The 22,349-nt window shown below is 34.2% G+C and overlaps 1 protein-coding gene across 1 annotated transcript; it reads right to left on the reverse strand.

The window, feature by feature from the left end:
* Window positions 1-15,607: 15,607 nt before the first annotated feature.
* On the reverse strand, window positions 15,608-20,267 carry eIF3b (eukaryotic translation initiation factor 3 subunit b). Its single transcript, XM_077429447.1, has 9 exons — window positions 19,977-20,267; window positions 18,033-18,351; window positions 17,768-17,954; window positions 17,464-17,690; window positions 17,209-17,385; window positions 16,552-17,131; window positions 16,355-16,473; window positions 16,015-16,277; window positions 15,608-15,932 (listed from the first exon to the last, which is right to left on the reverse strand). Exons 1-9 carry the CDS (start codon window positions 20,080-20,082, stop codon window positions 15,838-15,840), a joined length of 2,073 nt encoding a protein of 690 aa, XP_077285573.1. The 5' UTR covers window positions 20,083-20,267; the 3' UTR covers window positions 15,608-15,837.
* Between the last annotated feature and the right edge of the window lie 2,082 nt (window positions 20,268-22,349).

The raw sequence follows: 22,349 nt of genomic DNA on the forward strand, positions 1-22,349 counted from the left end.
CTGTAATTTTAGAACCTAATCCCAAAGTCGGGAGCAACAAATGATAATGTCAATAAGTTCAGCAAATAAAACTTCAGCAAATTTGCGCAAATTAACTGATTTCTCTTGAGATTTCCTTTAGTCTGTAATCAAAGAATGAGCTCTGAGAAGCTCTACGTAAATAGCGCAAAACCCACGATGAAAAAATGAACTTAAACGAATCTTAAAAATAGACGTACATATGTATGTATATATATATATATATATATATATATATATATATATATACATACATATAATACATAGAAGAAGAAATAAAGAGATTCAATGTCAATTTGAAATGAAAACGATTCAATTTGAAATGAATAAAAAGGGTCAATTTAGAATGAAAAACCTATAGCATTTCATTAGATGATAAAATATGTAGTACAAGTAGTAAATAATTATATATATATTTAGGTCAAATATTGACATGTCCGGTAGTAAACAAAAATAAATGAAGAGACATATGTAACTAGGGTGGAGTGCATTTGGATGAATGCATGTTGTTTTTAAATCAAAAATGCCACTCCGCCTGAAGAAAAAGATTTTCGATCAATGCGTTTTGCCAGTGATGAAGTGTGGATGCGAAACTTGGACATTGAACGCCAAGATGCTACATAAAGTCCGATACACTCAAAGAGTACGGAACGCTGTATGCTTGGCATAACGAGGAAATATTGGAAACGGGGTGGGAAGTATAATATAACAAGAGAAGTATACTATAAAGGTACCCGAGAGAACGCAAAAGGGTAAAGGGAAGATGGGTAGACGAAATAAGGAAAATGTATGGAGTGAGGATGAGATTTGCGCAAAACAGAGTGTTGGAGGGGCCTTCATCCAAGCAGTGGATGGTGATTGGCTTTAGATGAGGTATAATTGGCTGTAGGCCATTAGGTTATTCCTTTAATGCCAAAATGGCCCAAAACTATAAATAAATAAATAATACATACTTATGTGTATATAACAGTATCGTACGAGAATCCTATCTACGAATTCAAAACGCTATCTTTGGAATAATTCGGTAAGTATTTATGTACATATGCAAATGTGTCATATCAAGAAACGAAGAAAAAAAAAGAGTTTGTCGCAAAAAGCAGATCGTTCATCATTGCTGAAAATACGTGACTCTCTCGAGGGTGGGGGACTCCCAAAGAGAAGACGAAGGGATGATACACACAAAGAGTTTCTTGCGAAATTTACCTTTTCATCGGTTTCAGTTTCGATAAGCTCATCTCGGTTTTTCGATTCTTGTGAATTTTCATAATATGATATGTATATGTAAGAATTTCCAATTCCACTTCAAGCTTACTTAGAATTGGGAGTGTATAAGTAGGCAATATTGTAGGCAAGTCTTACAAAGGTTACGAAAAATTAGACCCAAATTAATATTTGTATAAGAAGACTCAAAATTTTCCAGAGACAACTTCTTATCCAGGATATTAATTCTCAATATCAAACATATTCATTATGTTGCAGAACGATATTTTCCAATCGGTTTTTGTATTTATAAATACATATATACAGCGGTAATTGGAAAATAAATTTCAGAAGAAATAATAACGCTCCCGAATAACCTTGGCATTTAAAGTAAAAAGAAGAAGAAAAAATATCCCGACTAAAGGCTCGTATTTTTGTCCGCAAAATTAAAATTTCCCGGTCCGCCTCTGTCAACTGGAGTACTCTCCCGCCTTTTTGGAGAAAGGGTGACCTTACAAAATCGACACGTTTGAAAAAACGACAGCTTTTCTTCGCCCAACCAATTTTCTCGCCTTTCAAACGAAATAATAAGAAAAATCAACCCTGAACAACCCCTATCACGTCGTCCAAAATGGTGTACGCGAGGAGTTCTTTTTCACGTATTGTAATAGTATCGCCATTTTAGACCCACCTCAGATGGAAGCAACGTCGTTTAATTTGCATACGTAGATGCTTAGGCACGTTGCCGCGTCTGTTGTGAGACAAATAATACTTAGTGTAACGGAATACATAAAAACAAATCGGCTCCCTTCCTTTAGACCGTGTGTTCCTTATTTCATACGCAGTGCTCAAATCCAATTTCAAAATTAGACCAATAAAATGCAAATGAATAATTATGCCAGATCATATTATTAATGTTGGGACATGGACCGCTTAACGATGACCCAAACCCTGTTCCCCAATTTGTACAAAGGGTCTAACAAACCCAGTTAGTGCGTAATCAAACGCACCCGGTGATTGCGTACGAGCGTAATTTTTAACACCAATTAGACCCGAACTTGTGTCTTCTATTCGATTTCACTACAGAATATCTATGTCGGAAAATTCTCCACATGTTGGAAAAGCGGGTAGTTAATGCATTGAACATTCGTGCTGAAGTGATTAAATCGATAGCGTGATCGCGTGCTTTGGGACCGTTAAAAGTGGTCGCGTTTTAAATTTTGTTCGAATATGTGGTGAAAAGACGCGATTGCTACGGTTTTTGTTTGAAAAATAAAAGCATTTTTATTTATTTATGTAATAGGCATAAAAGTATTATTTTCTTTTATTCGTCTTTTGCTTGTAGATTAAATATTTTATTTAATCAAAAAAGGAATGAAAAACATTTCAAATATTACCCCAATCACTTCGCTTAGTGGCAAAAATCGAGACTTAGCGGGTAAATCAGGGTTGTAGAATAGCCGGTACGCGCCGGTACGGCGTCCCGCTACCTATTATCACCACCGGGTCGCGACCCGCCATAAAAATTTCAAAAATCAAAATAATTAGTATAAAATTTTAATTTTTTCGAAAAATTTGATCACTTTTGCAATATTTTTCACCCAAGTTCGATAAACAAAGAGCGCTGTCGTGACTTTACATATGTGAGGCACCAGATGTGTCTAGCACATTTAAATATTGGTCCCCATTCATGGACCCATTAACAAAATAAATCGGCCTTGGACCTTTGTCTTTTATGAGTATGACAGCTCAAACCATTGTTTAGGGTGGATGTTCTTAGGGGCGGCGACGAAGGATACATTCATCGCTCGAAGATTGCTTTGAGGGTGCATTTCTTGCAACATGAGCGATAAATTAGCATCTTTGGAAAAAAAATTGACGATCATTTAAAATCACAAGCGCATATTAACGCCGAAAAAATTATAGTAAGTTCGAAAGAGCAGCCTTTTGAAAAGATTTTAGACATTATGAATGACTTCGACATTGTATCAATCAGTAAAGTTTTTAGAACTGCGTATTTTATATGGTAGACCATATTCTGATTGTTTTGATCTATTACTTTTACAAGAATTAAATGGAACGGAAATTAGCTATAGTTTGCATTCGCGTTATAGTGCAATAAATATAACTGATCATGTCGGTCAAAACATGAAATCTCGGGTATGCGAAAAAATTATAGAGTTGAATTGAAAAAAATTTGTGCAAAATTTTTTTCTTTTTTTTTAAGTATTTTAATTTCAAACATGATAATTTGTAAAATATGATTGTTCAAACCCCTTGGGCCTATCGGCTTTGCCGCCTCCCCCAAGTATATTAAATAAATAAAAAAAAAATCGAGCGTACCGGCACCTCAAAATTTAGCACTACACCACTGGGGTAAATCTAACAACGATTAACACTAGTATTTGAAATGTCAGTAAGATAAGTTAGGACCTCGATTACTTCACTCGCTCTTCAAGTAAGTGAGAAATTGTAATACATATGTATGTATGTATGGGTGACCGGAAAAATGCACTCGAGATAGTTGGACTCTCGAGACATCCAAACTTTCAAAGATGCTCAACGAGAACTAACGCAATAGAATTTCACAAAAAAACGTCAAAGGGTATTTGTATGTTATCCGAGGGATCTTTTTGAGCGCCTTTGAAAATTAGCACTTCTCGAAACTGCGCTACTATTCAGTGCAATTTAATACATCTTTCCGGGAACCGTAGGTATGTATGTACATGCTTAGTCAGCATTATAGCTCAGTGGTTGCGTTAATGCTACCCACCGATAAGTTTCTGGGTTCTTGACTAATAAGTTCCTAGATTGACCTCGATTGAAAATAATTTATTCCGAGTATTTTGGACTTGGATATTTGTGACTCCAAGTCAATCGTTTCCTTTCATAAATTTTCAAATGTATCTGATTTTCATTGTGAAACAGTTCCTCATCAAATTTGAAAAATCATCCTACCTACTATTTGTCACCACTATTTGAATGTGATTTCAAATTTATATATGTACAAGTATATGTAGGTATAAGACTGTCTCTCTCAGGGGTAAAATACGTAATGGCATCATGTATTATTATTTTTATTAATATTGATCAATCAAAATAAAAATATATATACAATATAACATCAATTCTATTAGTAGTGCAAGTTAGAAATTAAATCGGTTAGTACAGGGATGGCGAACCTAGAGCACGCGTACCCGAGATGGCACGTTTGATAATTTGGATGGCACGCGAACGATTTCAAAGTTGAAATGCAATTAATCGAATTTCAATCGAGTTCGATATGGAAACAAAAATGTGTTGATTTGAGAAATAATTTGGAAATAATTGAAAGTGATCGCGATTAACGAACATAATTAATAAAAATACAGAAGAAGAAATAATGAGAACTTGGAACGCCGTTCCAGAAATCTTTAGCGATTTAAAAATAACTAGCGAGGGCAATATTATCAATTTTCTCTTCTACATATGCTTGCGAGTCATTATTTTCAGAAATGAATTTTATAAAAGTAGTTTAAGAAATAGAATGACTGATGAATCCAGTTGGTCGTGTGTGTTAATTAAAGTGACGAAATATGAACCAGATATTAAGAATTTGTCATCGAATGTACAACAGCAAAAATGTAATTGATAAATAACTGATGTGTGTTTTTATTAATTATGACTGTATTTTTAAGACACTCTATTGTAATTTTTAGCTTGTAAATAAAATTCAGAAAAATTATTTTTTTCTATTTCGTTAATTTTTTTTTACTGCTTGGGCACGCCCAACAATCGAGAAATAATATTTGAGGATTTTTAGCTCCCGGACCCAAAAAGGTTCGCCATCCCAGGGTTAGTAGATCGAAATTAATTTTCTTTTTGACGTCGTAAAGGAAATAAATTGAATTCGTTTTATTGGCTTTATTTCGCAGCAGTAAATTTTTAATTAGAAAAAAATATGAGCTTTCAGAAAAAAAGAGGTAGGTACTATATTTTTTGCTTATTCTTCATACATACACAAATATGTATGTACATATATGTTAAATACTCATATAAACCAAGGCAACGATACGGTTAAAAGATTCGCTCGTCTTCCCATTCACGTCAAGGCCGTCTCGAACATTCGAGGATTACGTGAACAATTTATAAAGTCCTAACGGAAAGTATTCTGCTGAAAAACATACTTGAAAGCATTTCAGCGATAGTTAAAGTCCACGTAATAGTTTCGACAAAAGTTTACGAGTCGAGTGCAGTCTCTTGACCCACTGCTCGATAGGTACATTACATACATACTCGTATGTATGTACAAACATACAGTCCCTATACTAGGCGATCGTCGAGTGCTTCTTTCATTTCCTCTCGGTATCATCTGCGGCTGTTATGTACATCCCTCAGGCACTCCTGGTGATGGAGGAATAGACTCCGAAGAACTGCCTCGGACACAATTCAGTAATGCTTCCTTCTTCGTCTAAGAACATTCCAGAGCAACTCTTGAACAAGTGTGGCCTTTGAAACCATCCGACGGAAATAGAGAACGTGAATATCTCAGTACTTCAAATTCTATGTCAATGGGGTCCAATGAAATAAAAACAAAAATTGATAGTAAAAGAATAAATTTGGGTTTCAATTCTTTGACTTCTCATAGAGACGCTTAACTAAGGAAGCTTTTTGTAACAATCCGGAGGGGTCACATTCCAGAGTTACTGGTTGGCCTCAAGATATAAATATAAATATATAATACATACATATGTAGATATGTATGTATATACAAAGGTGCCCGAGAGACTGAGAGGAATTCGTTACAAAACTCTGTTTCTACCGATTCTAACCAGAAGCAATGTCCTTGTGGACTTGCCTTTTTCTAAAGCCATCCGAATGCATACGATTCTGTTAGGCAACATCTTTTAAATGGATTAGTTACAAACAGGGCTATGGAGTCAGATCAAAATTTACCGACTCCAACTCCGACTTTATTTTATGATTCGATTCTGACTCCGACTCAAGTTCAACTTTTCTTTTCAACGTATAAAATTGTTGGTAATAAAAATATAATAGTGATTTTCAAAATACAAAAAATGAAAGTAATTAAAATAATCATTAAAAATTGACCCAATGTATTGAATAATTGAGTGATAATAATCGACATGTAAACATGTAACCCAATTATTGAATTTATTAAGGTATAAATAAAACATAAGTAATATATATAATAGTGTATGTATGTGTATGAATTTCATACACAAATAAATCAATGCGAAAATGAGAATAAAAAAAATACGAGACGGAGGAAACAATCGGTAACCCAATTTATTAAATAATTGAGTGATTATAATTGAGATGTAACCCGATTTATTGAATTTATTAAGGAATATATAAAAAATAAATACATTAATAGTGTAGGTATGTATGTGATGAATTTCATACACAAATAAATCAATGTGAAAAATGAAAAATTACATCAAAATACCTGCAATTTAACGATTTTATTATAATGTATGTAATTTACTTCAGTAAAATTTGAGACTCAAGTTGACACATACCGTAATACTATTAATTAAAGAAAATAATAAAAAGAAGTCGGATTCAGTTGACTTTTTACGACTCCGACTCCGACTCCACAGCCCCGATTACAAACACTTATCGATGACTCCATTTTAATTCGCGTCAACGGAATTCGAGCACCCACCAAACACAATATCCCACAAGTACCTGATTTTCCAATCAACGGAAGTTAGATCATGTCTCTGTTTTTAGGATAAATTTCATTTCATTATGAAAACAGACCAATCATTTGGAGTGTTCAATTACTGTTCTACAACAGTTTGAAGCTGGTCCGTCCAAATTTTAAAATAGCAATGTAACTATATGTACATTCGAAATGAGTCAGAAATGGGCACCTTGTTACATTGATGCTATGACAAACGAGTCAAAAACTCGCACACGCGGGCCAAGTTTAATTAAACATTTGAGTTGTTTCAGTGCGAGGCGTACCCAGTAATAACACACCTACTACATAGTTATTGCAAAGACAATAGTAAAGCTTGAACCGGAACGACCTGAAGCGAGGCCCTATTTCACCGGTGCTTGATTAAAACAATTCTTCAAGTCGACCAGAGTTATATCGGCGAATCGTTTGTCTCCTCCGGAGACGCTTAGGTACATATTATACATGGTTTTATATTGTACGTTAGTCTCGTTGTAATCTGTGGATGTCCGAAAAGTGCGTCACCAACACACCCATATGTATTGCTAGAAACCAGTGAGCACAACCAAATCGATTCGCGAGCAATGATAGTAATTAATTATAAGACGTTAGGTGGAAAGTTTCTGCAAACCGAATAATGAATGCCCTAAAAAGGTTCATAAGAGTACATAGTAAAAACACGTGTGTACGTGAACCCTCGCATAATTAATGTTTTGCTTGAAACAGTATACCAAAATAGGAAATTAATTGCATTTTTAAAAACATAAGTCTATAATTTGTCGAATGGGATTTGATTTTAATGCTCGTTCAACTGGAAGCACGTCTGGGTAAAATGTTTTCTATTTAGTTTTTAATTGATTGAATTTCATGTATTTAGTTTTTAATTGATTGAATTTCAAGTATTTTGATTGAATTTCATGTGCTTCTCGACTTAGCGCTTTAAGTTCAAAAGAGAAATCCCATTTGCATCGTTTAAATTTTGCAAGACCGTTTTGAGATCGAAAAATAGAGCAGCGTGGAATTCACTTGTTGTGATTTTGTGACTTGGAGCTGGAGGATTTTCCTCCGACTTGATTCTAGAAGCTTCTTGAAGCATTATATAAGTTTTCTCCAACTAAAAACAGAATTTCACACACTCTTTGTTCTTTGTTTTTCGCCATCACAAAAAACAAAGTTCAAATATGTACATACAAATGTACGAGAACTGAAAAAATAATGAAGACAAGAATATTTCGTATAAGGCGTAGTCCGTAGTAGGAAGTTGATTTAATTACAAAAGTGATTTATTTTTATTTTATTTTATTTTATTTATTGAAAAATCAACAGACAACAGGATGTAGATATGTATAAAAAAACAAATAGTAAATGTATAATATATGTAACATCCGAGTCCAATAACAGATTTTTATAAAGATTATAAAAAAAATGAATATAAGGAAAACAAATGAAAAAGAAAAGAATAAAGGCTATAACATGACAAAATAAAACATTGCATAATTAAACTATAGTATTAAAATATTGGAAAAAGGTTATAAAATAGAATATAAGAAGAAATTGAAATTTACAAATATAAAACAAATGAAAAAGGTAAATACAAAATAAACAAATGAAAAGGAAAAGAATGAAAGCTATAACATGATTAAATAGCACATTACATAACGAAACTAAAGTATAAAAATATTGGAAATATTGGAAAAAGGTTATAAAATAGAATAGGAGAAGAAATGAATCAATCGGTCAAGATTCTCTTGATGTTAGACCTGAATTGATGTAGGGAAATACCAAACAGATCAACCTCATTCCGCTCTCCGTTAAACATACGATAAACGCGCTGCAGATAAGAATATTGTTGTTTTAACGATTTTTAAAACCAAGTTTCCGACTATTTTTTGAGTGTTGTATGATTCATTTATACATAATCGGTTTTTTTGGAATGCTAAAATATATATGTATATATATATATATATATATATATATATATATATATATATATATATATACATACATATGTACATATATATGAGCCGTTATATTTGAAATTGGCGAATAAAATCCACTTTTATTCATTACTCTACCAATAACTGTGCCGAGTGTTGAAAGATTATTCGGTAAATTAAAAATGATTACAGGCTACAAAAGAAACTCTATCGGACAATCAAAACTAAATAATCTCGCATTACTGGCTATTGTACACAAACAAGCATCAAAAATAGAACTAAATCAACTTATAAGTGATTTCCCAAATATAATATTAAAGCAAGAGAGAATTTTTTTTAAATCGGTGAGCTTATAATTTATTTTCTTATTAACTCTATTATGAGCATATTTATTATGTGCAAATATGTAGTTAAAATTATTTAATTTCATATTTTTAAAAATTTTACGTAATTTTTGCATGAGGGCCCAAAATTTCTAGCTACGCTACTGACTGGTAGCCTGTAATACGTTTATTCTGCTTTTCCGAGATTCTGAGCATATACATATGTAGAATAAAAGCAGTGAAAACAATTTTTGAATTAAGTGAAACAGAAATAGTGTTTTTGAAACTGAAAATTGGACTTCCTCCACTTATAAATATAACGGCTCAAATATTATCTGAAAAAACATATTTATGCTTATACTTTTTCCAGATTATCAAAATGAAAAGCTTCATAATTTAAATGAGTTTCAACGCCATAATAGGGTTTCGAAAAGTTATACTTAAAATGGCACATCCGCATTGCGAATTTTAAGAATAACTCCATTATCTTTAAGCAGTTACATTATCAAAAAATGATCTTTCGAATATAAACATTCCGAAAATGTGAACAAAGGTCTGTAAAGCTAACATTATATTGATGAATGCAGTTTATCCCACGACCTATCTGTGAAAATACTAGCGGAATAAGTGTAAATGTAATCAAATTTGAAAACTGTTTTATGAACGTTTTAACAATTTTTAAATTTTAAATTAGTATAAGTACTAATTATAAAAGTAGATATGTATTTAATGTTTTGGCTGTTTATCGGTTTTGACGGAAAATTGAAAATCAGTTTGGTACGCCGCAAACGTTTTTTCCGTTACGATTCGATTAACGACAATAGCAATGATTCGATTACGTTTGAATCAGAAATTCGCTTCCGTTACATCCGCTCTACGATTGGAAAAATAAACCAATTAATCGGAATGTAAAAGAAAATTGCAAAGGTGAAACGAAAATCTGATGCTAAATATGTATATGTAAGCTCAAAATTCAACTGTGTTATAATATAATACATAAGTACACACATATATGTACTGCAAACTTTATCAAACATCTATTAAATTTCAAAAGACGTTCTAATAAGGATAAGCGACGTGTGTGAAACCAACAAAGATTGATGAGGCATCGATACGATATCTGGCAACCCTGATTAATCACTTCTTAAATGGATCGCAACACCATTTTTGTTGTTCTACCAGTTTCATCAATCTTCGACACTTTGATATAAACTTTGAGACATAATTATTAATATTCGATAAAAATTTTCTCATCTGTCTGTATTTTTTCGACCATTGTGGCGCAATAGGGAGTCCTGTAATGCCACAATTTAAATAAATAAATTACTAGGTAGTCAAATTCGCAACCTCAACCCAAAAACCAACCCAAAACATTTTTTTCACAATCTTCAAATACAAATGTTTTAGACTTCGTTGACTGTTTGAATTCATATACACTATGTATTACATAGTACGATGGGTTTGAGTCATTAAATAACAATATTTTAATTTCTATTCTATTTAGGATAACTTTAGTTCCTACCACTTCTGCTTTAGCACACACTTAAACAATATATAGTGAACACAACAAACTACAACTGTTATGTAACATACATTCACGCTTGAGAAAATTCTTCATTAAGTATACAAATTCGTGCATAACCAAGCGTAAGCAGAAATGAAACACCAATACACATTACATGTATATAATTTAATGGAAATTTGAATTGATCAGAGAGACAAAGCAAACCGAATATAATTTTTGAACAAGCATATTACGCATTACTCAATCAGCCCTCTTAGTCATATTTATGTATGTAGATGTTACATGTATGTATTTTCAAAGAGCCATACGCCGATTCCCCAGTCGCCCCATTTACGAACGTGGCAAGTCTATGAAGGAAAATGGGAAAAACGAGTTTGATAAAAGGTAGGTTTTCCCCAGATGTTTCCATGGACGCCAAAGTGCTGCTGTATATTTGCTGAAAATAGAGTCACACTGCAGATATAAATAATGGGCAACTACGAGCACATATTATATACACTTAGTGTAATAAAAAAGGAAGTAAACATCATGATACATGACGATATAACAAGAAAATCAATGTTTCGTAAATGAGAAATGTCGCTTATTGGGATATTTTCCAAAATTTAAACAGCCGAGATTTCATTTCTACATATCTTCGATCAATGTATCTTGCCTGTGATGATGTATGGATGCGAAACTTGGGCATTGAACGCCAGAATGTTGCATACGGTCCAGTACACTCCAATCAGTATGGAACTTTGTGTGCTTGGTATAACGAGGAAAGGCAGAAAACGGAATATGTGGACTAGAAGTATGACAAAGGTGGTAGTAGTAATGGTGAGAGTAAATAAATTGAAATGGCAATGGGCGGGTCACGTAGTTAGAAGAACAGACAATAAGTGGATGAATAAGTGCTCGAATGGTAACCTAGAGAATTTAAAATGGTGCAAGGTGCAAAATGGTTCGATGAAATCAGAAAAAATGTGTGGAATGAGATGGATGAGTTGCTCAAAACAGAGATGAATAAAAGCGTGTCTGAGAGGCCATCTTCTAGTAGTGGATGGAAAATGGCTGTGAGTGATGATGATGATCAAATACAAATCTTCCTAATTGGAACAGATTTTATTCGAATAAAATAATTAAATTTGTCAATCACATTTAAGAGGAATGTTTCAAAATTTTGGAATCATGACATATTCTTAGACGGGTAGCCAATGATATGCTGATGTGTGGTGGATTGCATTTTACATCTAAAAAGTTCACACTTGCATTTTTTTAATATAATTATCAAACCAAATGTGAAACGAAAAACAATAGCAAAACATATTCTGTGATTTAGCAATTCTGTGTTCAGCACTTAAATTTTTCATTATACCTTAAATGTATTTACGAGTATTATAAATGCACGTATGTATATAGATTCGAATTAGAAAGTCGCTTAAATTTATTGCGTATTTTACTGACTTTTATCAAAATTCTGTAACTTTCTTGATAAATTAATTAAAATACTTTCTAACAAATTCCGAAGGGTGAATTTACATAAAGTCACCGTTTCAACGATTACATTATTTTCAAAAAACCGACAATCTCGTCTCTGGCAAGGTTTAATAAAGTTTTAAAAGAGGAGTTGTACTTACTTTTGTATTTATTTCTCATTCCGAATAAATGTTAGCCAGTGGGTTGAGATGAGCCTGGGGCGAGGGCAAGAAAATAAGCAACGAACAAATTAAAACAATGGCAAACTTCACAAACACAAATGTTTTTAATCTTCTCTGAAAATTATGCTGAAAACGAACGGGAGAGGAAAAGTTGTTTTTAATTCATTTCGACGGTTGGTAATCGTTCAAAGTTTGGCCAAAACCCGAATCGTACACACGAGCACGATCTCTCCGAATCCCTTCTTCTTTTCAGACGATTTAAAATTTCATATTTTAATATTTCTCATTACTCGTTGCGAACTTTCAGCGAGCAAGCGATATTTTTGTGCTCATTGAAAAATATGTTGGATATTTTTCGAAGTATTTTTAATTGATTTATTTTATTCGAAAAGTAGACGCGGGGTGATATGGTTGTATGCGAGGGCGGCTCGCGCTACCGCTAGGGCGGCTGCGGCCGAACTGCCGCCCCTCAACCGATTCCCGCCCCCGCAGACAACCCCCACAAACCACCCTTAACCCCTACCCCAATCCTGAACATCAACATGCTATCACTCGCGATAAAAAACAAACCAGAGGGGAAGTTCCTAAAAAATTCGATTGATCCAATTAACTCACTAGGGCCACAAAATCACTCACAACATACAAGGGCAGTTCCTTCTATCGGTTCAAAAATCAGTTCTCGTAAAGCGTCCGCTTTTCTTTTTCTCGCACACGTTGAAGCAAATCAAACGAATTTCACTACCAATACCTAACTCGATTCTTAATTTTTAACAAATCTCTAATTTTATACAGTATGCACATACATATGTGCATTTGTATACAATTATTACCGGTCTCCGTGATGGGCCCGAATGTGAAACGCCAAAAACGCAAATATCTGAAGGCAAAGATCGAAAATCTAAAGATCCTAAGTCAAAAGATCAAAAAAAAGGGTGCATGGTAAACGGTACATACTCACTTAATTTGCGCGAGCAGATTTTGATCTATCGACTTAAGATCTTTCGATTTTCGATCTTTGCCTTCCAATAGTTGCGTTTTCGGGCATTTCACATTCGTGCCCGTGAGGTAGACCCAATTTTTACATATGTATAATCAGGGGCGTCATTTGTGGAGGGGCTGGGGCGGGCTGCCCCCCCCTAGATTTGAACGAGACTATCCACGTTGTTGAATGTATTATTATGAATTTGAATTAAAATACTAAACCAACAAAAATAGAATATTTAAATTCTTTAGAACATATATTTAGGTATCAACACGTCGATTTTTCCCAGAAAAAAAATGTTAACTCCCAAATATATTTTGTTTTGTTGCATATCTTGCTTTGAAAAATATTTATAAAACTCGCTTATGATTTAAAATTATTTTAATATTAATTTTATTGATAAAAATATATAAATAAAAAAAAATTAAAAAAATATATGTAGCTAAAATCCATATACACTCCTTTTTTAATATAATACACCCCCCCCCCCCTACCTAGAAAGTAATTCCTTATTGGTCAAAAATTTTATCCCCCCACTGGGAAAAGCTGAAATGACGCTCCTGTGTATAATCATAGTTTAAAATGATTGTATGCAATTACTTTTTCTTAATCAGATAGGAAATATGTATGTACATAAGTACAATATATTAATAATACCTCATTTTGATTAATTTGACAGTAAACAAACTTTAAATGTGAATTCCTATTGGTTGATGAACTATATTAATATTTATTTACAAAACAAACATACTTGACATTACAACTTTTGTCAAAACACCGGTCATATATTTACATCTAATATATAATTTCGAAAGAGACTTTGTATGTATGTTTGTTTGGTTGATTCGATTTAATTAAAAATCAAATGAATATTCAAATAAATTTAAATAAAATAAAACTATTGAAATAAATTTGATAAAATGTTTACTATTAAATTGGCAATTTTTAAGCGGTTTATATTACAAATACCGAACGAACCCAGGTAAACCCACCACTATTCACTTGAAATGAATTATATTCAAAAAGTATGTAATATAATTCATTTCAAGGTTGTTTTAGGTTTTTGAGCTCTTTTTCCTATTATGCTGTACATTAACATTAGAATAATATAATACTATCATGACTAACCAAATTAAATTAAAATTGAAAAAATAGAAAATTATCAGTAGATCAGTAGCTATTAAAATAGATATAAGATGTATTGTGAACATAATTTCGTAATAAAAAGCATTTAAAAATCAAAAAAATTTGCTGTATTCTAAAATGTTCATGCCTATCATACATATATACACATAAATTTCAGGCCAATTTATTTAGTGGCCTAGAAGACAAAAAATAAAATGAAAAGTAATAGATTAAACAAATGCGTTGAGGAACCTGATAGTCATTTAATTTCTTCTGCAATGAGATCAGCATGTTAATACATGCCATTACTATGTAAAGATCAAATAAAACCCCAATCCCCCCCAACTACAGTTACAGCAAACGTTTGAATTGCCAAACTACAGCCCAAGGGCCAAAAATCAGACTGTAGTTACGACCATTTTTGTCTGGCCTACAAGCGAATCTCAATTCACAGGAATTTCTCCAAAAGCATAAATGGCAAACATTAACTTCAATAATGTCTAGAATGTTTAAATAAAATGTGATATCTGACCAGAAATGGTCCTCCCAGTACTTACATTATTCCTATTTGATCCTCATCCTAAGTTTGGAGACTGTTCTTCACAAATACATTACTCTTATTGGTCATAATAAGAATCGCATACTTTTCTTCCTACTGACATGCCAACCAAAATAAGGATTTTATAGTCAAATTACCCGGCTTCGATCGGTATTTTTAATATTAACAGCTTAAACATGGCAAAACAATCTAATAGTTTTTTTATTAAATTTATTTGAATCGAAAAAAAAAAATTAACGATGTCGATATCGTCGTCATAGAAACTTTGATTTGTTTTCGATGTCCCCAACAAACCTTACATACATAGTTACAGTCTCTTTCGAAATTATATATTAGACATGTTATTTCTTCTGTAACTACTGAATGCAAAATATGTAAGTCCACATACAAACATTTGTTAAAGGTTTTCCAATTCATCATTTTGTTTTTCGTTGATTAATAAATAAAAACAAAAATAAATGCCAAAAACAGAAAATATGTTCAGAAAATAATATAATGCATTGGTTTAATTTACATGATACAAAAATAAATTACATACATCTACACATACAAATTAAAAGTTATTTTATAATATGTATATATTATGTTGGCGGCTAAATAAATTAAAAAAAACTTCTATAAGACAAAAACACAATTTTCATAATTCTGTAAAATATAAATTTATTTAAAATTGTAAATACAGAAAGAGCCCCTATTTAATAGCACAATCGATGTTCCACAATTGGTATAATGTATGTCAAAGTATGAGAGAGAGTACAAAAAATTTGATGTTGGATAAATAGCCACAGCCGTTAGTCGGTACAACAAGACGGCTGAGGCAAAACAGGAAGTCGTAATACTGACTACTCGCACGGCGTAACTTCTTCCTTTATGATAAATTCAACTAACTCTTCTTCCATGTTCTTTGTGTCTGAATCCAATTCATCAGTGTCAACATCTGCGAAAGTAAACGATCAATAAGCATCCTTCAAATACACATTTAAATCGTAAAAACAAGCTGTAATATATGTATATCTTACAATTTCTCAGCTGCAATCTTCTGGACTTTTGTTCTTCCCATTCTTTGATCTTTTGGGCTCGATACTCTTCGAATTTCTTCATCAACTCTGCACGTTTAGCTATCAATTCCTTGGAGGCTTTGGTGAGACGTAGCCTATCCTTAGATTCGAATTGCGCAGAATATTTCTTCAAATTCTTCTGTACTTCTTTTTGCTGTGCAGCAGATAATAGAGTTGGAGGACGAGGTCTCCATGAAAATTGAGCAAAACCTTCCTTGGTAACTCTAAAAATCAGTAATAAGCGATTAGCATTAATATAGCATTGAAAAATATATATATCGATAAAAAAACAATTCACTACCTTCTCAAAATTTTGCCTTGGAAAGACCACATGTAATAACCACAATCGATTTTGCATTTTAAAGACGAAACTCCAGTAACCACATACCGGCCAGTTGGATCCCACTCAATTCCAGACATCTGAAAATAAAAAATTATTCAGAAAAATAATTAAAAATATATTTTGATATCAATTTCAAATAAATAAAATAAACTAACCTGGTAATGATCAGCAATATTCATTACTGTGAAATCATACGTATCTAAGAATTCAAGGGCTCCTCCAGTAACGCCTAAATTAGCTAATACGATAAACTGACCAGATGGAGACCAGAACAAATGATTGTATGGTTTCTTTTCAAATTTCTTAAGAACAGTAGGCGCTTGCCCAGCATTTACTCCGAAGAAAGTAATGCAAGTGTTTGCCATATCTCCGTGAATAATGGCAAACTTAGAGCCAACCGGTTCCCAAGCGAAGGCATGTATCATCTCTTTAATTTCAACAGAATCCACAGGAATTTCTTTTTCTCTCATATGGAAGATTTCAAAGTTATAGCATAATCCGGAGTACTTAACATCCGTTTTATCCTTCTTAATCTTCGAATATCTGTCTACTTTAACACATAAGTAATCTCCACTCTTCTGCCAAAAGATTTTACAATCTGCTACGTTGAACAAATTTTTCGACCGAATTTCACTTCTACCAGGAATATCCATAAGGATAACCCTAGCAGGAACATCTTTGTCTTCGGATACCCAAAAAGCAATAATGTTATCTGTAGGTGACCAACTGAAATCCCTGAAATAAATCTTTCATGTAACAAGTTCCTTCGCACTCACAATTTTAAAATTAAATTTAGATATATCGTAATTTACCTTATTCCTGGTACTTTGATGGACTTCTTATCCAATAAACCAAAACTAGGAGTCTGATAAACGGATAGTACATCAGGGCCCATACAAGCAAAATATTTATCATCTTTACTCCAACGATAAATAGGCCAAATTGTATAATCTTCCAATGGAGAAAATCTACGTTTTTCTTGACCAGTTCTAAAATTACAAATTTTTTAAGATCATATTGTCAACCATACATCACACGCAATTTTCATAATATAATCTAAAACAAACCTTATATCCCAAATAATAATTTTCTTATCATCGGGACGATCGTTATTAGGACAGAAGGTAACAAGGTAATTTTCGCACGGTGAGAAGTTTATGAAACGAGCGTACGGGTGAGAAAACTTTTGGAATTGACTGAATTTGGGTCCTGCCCACAAAGCAACTCCTCTCCAATGGAACGTCGCTAAATATGTTCCCAAGGGAGACCACATGGCGTACGTTTCAGACCATTCCTAAAACCATTTTTTTTACAATTTAGAATTGGCATAATTAAACACATAAAAAGTAAAAATAATAAAATTAAGCTTACAGGTCGATCTTGAATTAAGGTAGGTTCTGGTAAAGAATTCTGCCAAATCTGCAGGGACAAGCCAGTACCAATACCGACGCAATATTGATCAAACGCATCAGGTTCCATCAAGTAATACTGTAAATCAGATTGCACGCTGAACGGTTGAGGCGCTGGAGGATCAAATTCTTTCGGAATCGACGAGTACCTTTTTCAATGAAATTTAATGCTATAAATCGAACTTAAATTTAATGTAACATCAGTTCTAATGCTTGAAAATACTTACTTTTTGAAGTCAGCGAAATGACTAACAAGCATAGTATAGTTTTTATCTAGCTTCGAGTTGTTTGTGACTTTTACGGCTTCTTGAGCGATAGCAGATGTTGCATATTCCAAGAAGATATAGCCTGCCGTATCTTCACTGCCAGGTTTTGTTGGATAAAACGAATTTGTAATCGTTCCAAATTTACCGAAGATTTTGTTGATGACAGTTTGGAGCTTGGGCAGCCGATCGGGGCCAACCTGTGGAAGCCCATCAACAACAATGACATTTTCCATGCCATCTGTCTCTGTTGGCTTTTGCTCTAATATGTCGGGAAGAAGTTCTGAAAAAGGCATAAGTAACTTCATCAAAAATCAATTCATACAATTTAAAATAATTAAAACTAAATATTTTGGTACTTTCTCATTATATGGAGCGATTTAAAAAAAAAATTGATTATTCATTCATCTATTGAGACAATTATGATATAAATTCCAAAGGCTGGAAAATTTTAATTTCGTCCAAGTGTACGTTAAATGTGTTGTCTCCAAATGAACATGATTTTAAATAATGATGCATTATTCTTCAACATTATTTATTGAGCCATTTAGTTGATTCCCACATGCGTTCGATGCTTGGAATACGTGAATCTATTGATTCTAGTGACTTTTCTATTGATTCAACTGGAAATCTACACTGAGAACCTCAACAATCGTCCAAAACAGAAGATAGGTGGCGAAAAATGAATCTTGGAAATCGATGGGAGTTTGTTCACTAATCAATACCAGCCGAGTGTGTCCTCTGCAGTGGTTTTTTTATAGTGAGTGTGGACGAAAGCAATACTGAAAGGTTGGACAGTGGCAAATTTGGAGAATATCAAAATTTGCTCTATAATATAATCGAATTTCAAGTTAATCATCGTTACAATTTCATTGATCCACACACTTCTATTTAGACTAAAAGCATTGAGCACATGTTGAGACACCAAAGAGCAACGTGTCATCATTTGAAGTTGTATTTGGCCGAAAGCATTCGGAGACTGTAAATTGGAGTCACATTTAGATGCAATCAAAATTTTCTGGTCTCTGGAATTCAAATTATGATTAAAATTGTGTCTCTAAATATGTATATCAATGAACGAAATTTTTTATTGTTTTAAATATGGCTTTAGATAGTGGGAAAGTACCAATATTTTTTCGGTAGCATTTTTTCATTTCCACATTCTATATTTTCAATTTTTGGTGCAAAATAATAAAAAGCTTGTAATTACAGTGAAAGTATCAAATCTTGTCGATGTATACTGTAACTCGTTATTGTACACACTAACCACAAGTTTTCATCATTACGAAATATACTCATATACTTTTATGAAATGTTGTATGCATTAAACAAGCAAGTGTAAGATTTTGCTGATGTGTGCTATTTGAAATAATCAATTAACAAATTTTACAGATGAGCGTGTTTGACAACTGACCTAATCAACGTATTTTTATTTAATTTATAGTACGATTTTTTTTTTCATTTTAAATCCTCTCTGGGATTGCCATGTCCTGCTTAAGTTTTTAGTGTTTTGAAATATGGCAACCCCAGTCAATTTTTACATAGCCTTTTTCATGTATACGGCAAATGACCAGTTTTCACAGGGTGTATATGGACTGACGTATGTATATGTATGAATGCATTCAACTAACGTCAATGTGTAATTTGAACGAAAGATTAAAGCTTAAAAACCAGAACATGACCAATGTTGGGTACATTACAATAAATGAGACTGTCGACAAAATGCAAGCGTTTGCAAAAGTAAGGTAAAAGAGTGGCACGTTTGAGGTTATGTTCATAGAGCCGTAATCGCCGTCGATTGGCCGTCAAGCCGGCATTCCACGTGACATTCCATATGGCAGTCGAACAGTGGATCATATTTCCATGGCAGTGAAGTGGAGTGAAGTGGAGTGGAGTGGAGTGGATTACCTTCGTCGGTGATGTCGTCGACGTACCCCTCGGGGTCGGCGAAGTCGGGCTCCACCTCCCAGTCGATTTCGGGCTCCGACGGCCGCTCCTCCGTCTTCTTCTTCATGTCGGGGCCGGGGGAGGGGCGCGGCGCGGGGGGCGGAGGCGCAGCGGGGGCTTCGAAGGGGGCGCAAATGCGATCCGCAGACTGCAATCTGCGCACCCGCTTTCGGCAACGTGGGAAGACTCGCCTCAAAGACCGATCGCGAACGCGCACGCGCACACTTCTTCTTCTTCTTCGCAAGCACTTCACAATCTATCGGTGACGCGTTCGCGAACACGCCACGCCACGCCACACTTTCACTATTTTTCACTAATTTATTACTTTTTTATATCAAACACCGCTTTTTGTATATTAATTTACCTAAAACCGTCAATATAATTTACTAGTGTTGGACCCGTTGATTTCAACGGGTGGTTTCGAAAAGGAATTGAAACTCGAATAAAAATAAAGTTAAAGATATTGAATCGACTGGTTTCGGAAAGAAATTGATGCACAAATTACGAATGACAAATTACGAAGTGATTACGAATTGCGAATTACGTTTGCATCGCCGACCCCCCGACGCCTTTGCCCCCAGCGCCCCCGATGCCTCCGTCGCTCCGGGGCCTTCGGCCCCAGCGCCGCCGACGCCTCCGGCGCCCCCAGCGCCCCCGATGACTTCGGCATCCCGGGGGCTTCGCCCCCAGCGCCGCCGACGCCTCCGGCGCCCCCAGCGCCCCCGATGCCTTCGGCACCCCGGGGGCTTCGCCCCCAGCGCCGCCGACGCCTCCGGCGCCCCCAGCACCCCGGATGCCTTCGGCACCCCGGGGGCTTCGCCCCCAGCACCCCCGATGCCTTCGGCATCCCGGGGGCTTCGCCCCCAGCGCCCCCGATGCCTTCGGCATCCCGGGGGCTTTGCCCCCAGCGCCCCAGATGCCTTTGACACCCCGGGGGCTTCGCCCCCAGCCCCCCGATGCCTTCGGCACCCCGGGGGCTTCGCCCCCAGCGCCCTCGATGCCTTCGGCATCCCGGGGGCTTCGCCCCAAGCCCCCCCGATGCCTTCGGCACCCCGGGGACTTCGCCCCCAGCGCCCTCGATGCCTGCGGCATCCCGGGGGCTTTGCCCCCAGCGCCACTATAAAAAAATGAAAAAATTAAAAAAATGAAAAAAATGAAAAAATGAAAAAAATGAAAAAACTGAAAAAATGAAAAAAATGAAAAAACTGAAAAAATGAAAAAAATGAAAAAACTGAAAAAATGAAAAAACTGAAAAAATGAAAAAAATGAAAAAACTGAAAAAATGAAAAAAATGAAAAAACTGAAAAAATAAAAAAAATGAAAAAACTGAAAAAATGAAAAAACTGAAAAAACTGAAAAAATGAAAAAAATGAAAAATATGAAAAAAATGAAAAATATGAAAAAAATGAAAAATATGAAAAAAAAAAATTTTGTTCCCCATACTGGTTGATGGTTGATCGTCCGTCACATACAAATATACAAATATATTTAGCGACAGTCCGTTTTTATATATATAAATTACAATTATTTTTTTTTTTTGACGAATAATATTTTAATAATATTTTATTTTATTTTATTTTATTAATTGAAAAATCAACAGACAGGATGTACATAGATATGTATAAAAAAAACAAATAGTAAATAAATAATATATGTAACATCCGAGTCCAATAATAGATTTTTACAAAAATGAAAAAGATAAATATAAGGAAAACAAATTAAAAAGTAAAGAATAAAGGCATGACAAAATATGTAGATCATTGCATAATTAAACTATAGTATTAAAATATTTGGAAAAGGTTATAAAATAGAATATAAGAAGAAATTGAAATTTACAAATATAAAACAAATGAAAAAGGTAAATACAAAATAAACAAATGAAAAGGAAAAGAATGAAAGCTATAATATGATTAAATAGCACATTACATAACTAAACTAAAGTATAAAAATATTGGAAATATTGGAAAAATAGAATAGGAGAAGAAATGAATCAATCGGTCAAGATTCTCTTGATGTTAGACCTGAATTGATGTAGGGAAATACCAAACAGATCAACCTCATTCAGCTCTCCGTTAAACATACGATAAACGCGCTGCAGATAAAAATATTTTTGGGAATTAGTATTGAAAGTGTAGGAATCTCGTCATCGTCATCGTCATCGAAACATTCGAGAATATTCCACAACAACAAACCACATTCCACGCAGAACTCACCACACGTAAACAACACGTGCACTTCTTGGAATCAATCGCCAGTTCCTTCGAGAATGTTCCACCCCTCACACTCGAGCGGAACGAAACCAGACGAAGCACACCTGCAGCCATTATATTAAAC

The sequence above is a fragment of the Arctopsyche grandis genome, chromosome 4 (genome assembly GCF_051622035.1).
Source record: "Arctopsyche grandis isolate Sample6627 chromosome 4, ASM5162203v2, whole genome shotgun sequence".
Taxonomy (NCBI): domain Eukaryota; kingdom Metazoa; phylum Arthropoda; class Insecta; order Trichoptera; family Hydropsychidae; genus Arctopsyche; species Arctopsyche grandis.